This window comes from Dufourea novaeangliae, unplaced genomic scaffold, assembly GCF_001272555.1.
Source record: "Dufourea novaeangliae isolate 0120121106 unplaced genomic scaffold, ASM127255v1 scaffold6, whole genome shotgun sequence".
In the NCBI taxonomy this organism is placed as follows: Eukaryota; Metazoa; Arthropoda; class Insecta; order Hymenoptera; family Halictidae; genus Dufourea; species Dufourea novaeangliae.
In genome coordinates, this window is record NW_015373900.1 from 4,340,664 (window position 1) to 4,348,356 (window position 7,693).

The window sequence follows — 7,693 nt, forward strand, 5'->3', positions numbered from 1 at the left end:
CATTTCTTCGATGGGCTAGCAAGTATTTATGAACGGTAGTGTATATTCCATTCGAAAGTAGGTATAAGTAGAGATGGGTTTAAAATGAGAATAAAAGAATTGTGTTCGTTGCAGAGTTGTTAAGTAACTTCGTGTTTGGAAGAGAATCAGTTTTATAATTGTAACCATGCAGATGCTGAATAAACTTTTCTTAATCAAAAAATTTACTTAATACACAAATCATTTCGTAAAATATGTTAATATGAATCTGAGACGAATAATGAACTTACAAGTGAGATTTCACGTTGAAAAAGATTACCTTGTAATTATTTCACAATATTACTTTTTTATTTCTTTTCATGAACTCAGGCGGTGTAAAAATAAATCTAGAAAACAAGTACAGCTGTACTTTTTTAAACAATTTTTATACTGACGAAAATACCAAGCGTATTCGAAATAGATGTTATTGTATACAGGATTCAAATGTTACCCCCATTTTCTATATATCTCCATGGAGACACAAACTATCATCCCTGTAAATTAAATAACTCGCTTTGTACAAATCTTCTAAAACCAGGCGCCCAAAATAAAATTTACTGAAAAATTCAATGTTAAATCACAAGAATTCCATATTCCCAACTGTAATAATGTATTCACATTACGTTTACTGGGAACAAAAATTTGTAAAACATTTTAGAAATTCTCTGTCATAAATATATCATTTATTAAGTAACAATAGTAATTAATAAGTTTATTCTGAAATTATTCAAAATTATTATTAATATAAATTTTGGTTTTCCAGTGTCCAAGTCTGTTTACGTCGCTTTGTACTTTCGTTCTTGAGGTGCTACTGTGCGAAATCGATCGCGGTTCACCGAAAATCACATTTCTTTTCATGCGTCCGAGTCACCACGTGATTGTGACTCCGCTCATCGGAGTGTATTACGCGGATGGACACACGGTGAATATCAATAAGGACTTTAAGGTCGTTCATACTTCTTGAAAAAGGGCGGAGAGTAGTCATGCAGCAGTCAGAACGCTGTTAGACATGGCCGGGAGTGGTCATTTTATCGTCTCACTGTGTGTCGTGTTTTTAACCGCGGCGGCAGGTAAAAATCATATTTTTACAAATCGAAAGTACACCCCCGTTCGAAAATATTGAGATACTTATGGAGAAGTAAGTAAACCTGGTAAATCGTTGGACAATTACTTAAAACCTTTAACAATTATTACCTAGTTTGAGTTGTTAGACAATAAAGAATTCGTACAATCCATGTTACAAAAATCTCATCAATTATGTATAATAAAATTAAATTTTCTTCTGGTCTATACATCCGCTGTTCTCGCTGTTTGACATTATTCTGTTTCATATAACTTTTTTAACTAATTTTGACAATTCGTCTTATTAACTTTTGTATTGTATATGTTGCTATTTGATTCCACGCGTGCTGTAAATGATTCCACAAGTTAGATCCAGATTTTGGGCAGACTTCTCGGACTTTTCGATCTGATTGATTCGATATTTTGTCAATGGAGTTTAAATTAGGGTATTGTGGGGATGAACACATAATTTTCAATTCATTATTTTCCTGTAGCTCTTGCAAATAATTAATGATAGAAACAGCGAGTACATGTACTTTAATATCATTTTTACTAGTATAGCCTCATAAAACTGGTAAAAATTATATAATCTACATCAACTATCAAATTTTGTATGAGACCAGCAGGTGTCCTAATACTTATGAACGGGGGTGTACATTTCGTATAATTGTTACATATGTCATAAAATCCTGTAATACCATTCGAGCGACATACGTGTTAAGTAAGTTAGATTCTTGCATATAAAATGTCCTTTTTAATGGTAATTTATGTTCTATTTGACTTCCAAAAATTTTATTAGTTCAACTATCATTATTTGTGTTACACGTATGTCCATGTTCATACAATAACTATAATAAACACCAATTCGTGTAAGTAAAATTTAAAGTTTCAAAATAATTCATAAAAAACATTATTAATTGTAGTCTTTTTGATATAACGTTTCTTTTGTAAATACAATTTGATAGAATTTATTTTCTAGTCTGACTTAAAATTTTCAAGTGTACATACGTATATGTATAGATTTTAACCGAATTTCATCTCAACCCATCATCCATTTTAATTGATTTTAAATACTTCTGAGTAGACTCACTGATAAAATAAATAGTACCACTTGAAAAGTACAGACAAACAAAAGAAGGTGGAGGTATACAGGGTTAGTCACAAGAAATAGAATCTACCTAAATATCTCTGTTTGGATTGAAGATACCAGAACGTATCCAAGACAAAAATGGTATTGTGCAAGGGGTGCAGAAGTAGTGATATAAACAAACTTTATGTTTGATGTTATTTCAACATTATTTGACGGTGATATATGTTTTTTTTAATGTCATCATGTAGTTTTAACGTCATAGCGTTGTAGTTGGTGTGGAGGTGAGTTCAGTGACATAGTAAACTATGACCTTGAAATGACCTCGGACCCAGAAATCTAAGTTCGATCAACTGAAACATTAATATGGAAAATTGTTTATTTTAGATAACATTAAGTGTTCAAAGTGACGACCTTCTCTAAGCACGCAAGCATTTAATCGCTATGTAAGGCTACAAAATGTTGTTTTAATTCCAAATCTACGAATCAATTGAAATTTCAATAAGACGACACAGGTTGTCGCTACGAATAAAACCCGACAGATTGGGAACGAACTACACACACATTAATGTTTAATTGTTCACCGAACTTAGATTTCTGAAGCCAAGGTCATTTCAAGGTCATAGTTTACTATGTCACTGACCTCATATTCACATCAGCTACAACGCTATGAAGTTAAACCTACATGATATTACCTAAAATAATATTTATAGCCTTCAAAGAAACTTAAAAATAACATGAAACAAAAAGTTTGTTTATACCACCACCTTCCCCCCCTTCAACAGTACAACTTGTGTCTTGCAAGGGAATATCCCGAATTGAGAATCGCCGATTTTGATGCAACTCTGTGAGAGAGTAGTTCTAATACAAATATTCGACACGTATTTTTTTTAGCTGCTCTTATCCACGTTTAAGTGGCGAAAATAGCTCTCAAAGTTATGAACTGTATTCGATCGAATATCTCGAAAATTATTAAAGATATAAAAACGGTATATAGATTGCAATATTATGTATTTTTTTATAAGGAATCCAGCTATATGATAGGATTCCAGAGTAATCCATGTTTAAACAATACATTCAAGAAATAGTACTTTTTGTTCATTTTTCTGGTCCAATGTTAATCTATTTTCTTGTACACTTGTATGTGAAAACTATATAGGGGGTGTTGTCACACCTTCAACATGGATAAGAGCAGCTAAAAGAAATACGTGTCAAATATTTTTATGAGAACTACAATCTCACAGAGTTTCATCAAAAGCGGCAATTGTCAGTTCGGGATGTTTCCTTGTTAGGCACATTCACCTGTCTTCAATCCCAACAAAGTTATTCTTACGTGAGTAACCCCCTATGGTAGTCGACCAGACGTAAAAGAGAATAAAAGATTCTTTGCTAATATGTTCTTATTTGTCGATCCTGTTTTCTTTAAGTCAAGAACGAAGGAAGGTAAAGGTATATACGCAGAGGAAATAAGTCGTCCCATATGTGTCACATATAAACGTGTCTCATTCCTCAGACGATCGCGCTCTTCTCACAGAAGATGAACGACGATGGAACACGCCACCGGAGCTCATACCGGAGCAAGTAATCAGGCAGCCCTACACCAAGAACGGACGATCGTTGTCCATTCCGATTACGGCGAATATTAACTTGAACACGGGAAACAATGCGCACTCCTTGGGCTTTCAAGTAGGCCCCGAGGGTCTCAGCTACTCCGAGAGCAACAGCTTCAATCATCCGTACGTTTTTACGATCGATGAAACTAGGAAGAGAATGCAGGATGTAACTGAGATCGTGGGAACCGAAGAGGAACCGAAGTCAATTATTAAAAAACTATGAAAGAAGTAAATGATCTATTATCGACTGAAAGTGTCTACCAGTAGTCTGTAAGGCAGTTAATGCGGCCGATAGCGTAGAAATTTGTATTGTCGAGTTATCTAGAGATGAACATTACTACCTTCAAGATAGTTCCCTTGGGAAACTACAAACCGCTGAAGACACTGTTCCCACTTCAAGGAATAGTAATGGAAGTATGTAACTGGAAATACTTTCAGTTGAACTGTCCCAAGCTATTGGATGTTGTCCATAGTTCCAAGATGACGTCCCTTGAGATGAGTTTTGATTTTTGGGAACAGAAAGAAGTCACATGGATTCAGATTAGGGGAGTAAGGGACAGTAGAAGTTCACAGAGAGTACAGTGGGGCAGTGAACGTTGTTATAATGCAACAACCAAGAAAACTCTCTGTAAATGAAGTTTTGACCAACAAGGATATTGCTATGGGACCACAAGCTCATTACTCTCTTGATCTGAGCCCGTGTGACCATTTTCTTTTCCTAAATAGAACAACTTAGAGGTGGTTGTCTTGGAACTATGGACAACGTTCAATAGGTTGTGACAGACCAACTAAAGACAATTTCAGTTGAAGACTTCCAGCATTACTTCAAGAAGTGAGAACATCGTCTCCAGCCATTAATGATTTCCCAAGGGACTTACCTTGAAGTGGATACTGTTAATTTGTAAATAACTTGACAATACATATTTCTTCGCTGTCAGTCCCGTTACTTTTCTGACAGACTTCGTGCGTATCTACTCTACTCTTCCATGTAGTCGCCATTGAATTTGTTACATACTGTGAATAGATGTACCAATTTTCTTACTCTTGTGACGAAAATTTCCCGCCGGAGATTTGAACGATGTAACCACTTTTAATGTCAGTTCTTGTAATCTCGATCTTGCGGTAAATAAGTACCATTTATTCTGTACATGAAACAGTGGCTTCCGCCTATGACACATATGTATAATACTTTGCAAGAGATGAAGAATCGAAGATAGGTGATTATGTAACTCAAGCTGCTGGCGGACAACTTTTTTGCCACAGAAACAAACAAGCTGACATAATAACATGCAACAGCGTGGATGTCAGTGGTCATTATACGAAAAAATAGAGTAAAGACTTTAATAAATCAATCTTTCCTTTCATCGTTTTATGATAACTGACGATCGACCTTTAGATTTCTAACTATTTTGGGAAAAATTGTATTTGCTTATTCAACACGTACGCTTATCATTTAATAGAACATTGTAAGCATGTCTGTCCATTATTTTCTTAAAACAGTTTTATATTGAAAAAATTTCATTTTCAATATACACAATTGACCTATGTATGTATGTACCACAATTTTGGTTGCACACTGTAGCGTACAAAAAAGGAATGTACTTAAATTAAAAGGAATACAGAGTGACTCGATGAGGGCTGTAACGTTCAAAAATGTATTATCATAATAATTATACAATCATGTTTGGCATGAAAAGCTGGTTATAAAGAAACGTTATTTACTACATAACATTGTATATTTCAGATTAAGTATTCGTTTAAAGAAAGTTTCATTTATAATCATATTCTGTTGATAAACTAACAGGGTACATGATTTATTTACTTCTAATTTATTTATGATTATAGTTATTACTGACTTTATCAAGGTGAAGTTAGAAGAAAACAATTATAGAAAGTCCTTTTAAGTACTTCAATATTTACGTTGGTTTGCAAGAAAATAAAAAACTTTATTCGGATGTAATTATAATAATACACTGTAAGAATTATCATTCCATGACAAATTATGTAAATATTTCTGTTCAGAGCCATTTCGCAAAGTCAATCTGTGTCATTAGCCGCTGGAGCAACAGGTATTGCTGGATCTGCTGCTCAATCTGTTGGTCAATATCATCCCGTGCACGGTAACCAAGGAAACGTGAACAGTAATTCGTTTGGATTTGGTAACACGGCTGCTTCGTCATCCGGAGCTGTCCAAAACGGACATGTAGCGACTGCTGCATCCTCTTCTGTTGGCTCTCTGCATTCCTCTGCGTCGTCGAGCGCGGGAAGCATTGGACACTCTGGAGGGACACACATTCGGTTTCCAAATGGAAATCAAGGACAACCGACTTGGACCAACATTCGTCCAAATCATAACAGTAATGGTAATATAATGCAACTTGGGGTTAATTTTTAGAATATATGCACTATTATACGTACTATAAAACTGAATTTACCCTAACTCCATTTATTGGAACGAAATTTTAGTTCATGCCCGATTTACTGAAATGCTGAGCTCCTGTTATCTGAACTACTTCCAGCCGTCACTTCCAGTTATACGAATATCACAATCATGTTTTATTAATTTACAACAGAATGTATTCACTAAGCATTACAACATTATTGGTCCCTTTATTTTTAAGATTATAAGGTTTGAAGCATTACTGTAACTACCTACTATAACTACCTACACTTATCTGAACGTTAACTTGGACTATTTAAATGAGAAATCACAGGTAGCGGGGAAAATCAGTAAACTCCTATTATACGTATAAACGATCCATTTACATATATGAACTGTTTTGTCTCCCGACCGGTTCAGATAAATAGAGTTCTACTATACCAACATATACTATCCCTGGCTAAAAATATTTCATGGAAGAGATCAAACATCTGTAGCAAGAATGATTCGCATAGAGGACGTGAAAAATATCTTCACTGATCAATCAATAGAGATGGAATGTTAAAGTAGTCATCTTCAAGAGTCAATGAAAATATCTTGCCATACATCATTATCATTTCTTTTGTCTGGGAAATCAAAACTGATTTGTTACTTAGCTACATTATGTACCTACCTACAACCTTTTCTGTTATTTTTGCATTTCAGTAAATTTTTATGAATTTATTGATTTTTGTTTATATAAGTGTACTTGTATTTCTAATACGAGTGTAAACAATTTCTGCAATGACCATGTGGAAAGTTTTCAATTTTACCACACCTTTTTTAGCGAATACATTTATATACATACAACAATCGAGAGCAATAATTCAATTTCGATTCTATAAGAACATAGCAATCCCCCGTATCAAAAAAAATGTTCACCACTGATCCTCAGTCGTGAGCATTTTCTAAAATACTATACTCTAGTGTAAGTAAATAGTATACTGCATGGTGAATGTATTAATTAATATTCCATTAGTGGATTAATGTGTATTCTATTCGTAATAATAAGTACAATTATCGATCGATAAATAATTCTAACGTCTAGATCGTCAACCTTCGAACCAGCCAAAATTGGAAATTGATGTGAAACCACACAGAGGACATCGTGAACAAAATCGTGAATCGATTATATTACACGTTACGCCGCACCGACCGCAATGGGAAAATAGGAGACCGATAATTCGTGTGCACAAATGGCACCCTAGTTACAGAGCGTACTACGATGACGAACAATTTTGAAGAAAAAATAGGAACTAAATTGTTAGAAATATTTTGTATTAAATTAACGTTAGAAAAACTTCCCTGAGATGTTGCAGCATTATTTATTCTGTAAATGCAATTCAAGCTGCCAATTCACGATAGTCTGAAATTGTATTATATATTACATGAATGGTACAAATCAAATGAAACAGTAAACAAATGAAATAAAAGGTTAATAAATAGTTATTTCAAAATAAATATTTATCAGTGAAATTTAATTTTATGTGTACA

The 7,693-nt window shown here is 34.1% G+C and overlaps 1 protein-coding gene across 1 annotated transcript; it reads left to right on the forward strand.

Annotated features, from left to right (window-relative positions):
* Nucleotides 1-1,027: 1,027 nt before the first annotated feature.
* LOC107193463 lies at nucleotides 1,028-7,441 on the forward strand. The gene is made up of 4 exons (XM_015582909.1): nucleotides 1,028-1,088; nucleotides 3,681-3,981; nucleotides 5,803-6,143; nucleotides 7,248-7,441. Exons 1-4 carry the CDS (start codon nucleotides 1,028-1,030, stop codon nucleotides 7,439-7,441), a joined length of 897 nt encoding a protein of 298 aa, XP_015438395.1.
* The last annotated feature ends 252 nt before the right edge of the window (nucleotides 7,442-7,693 follow it).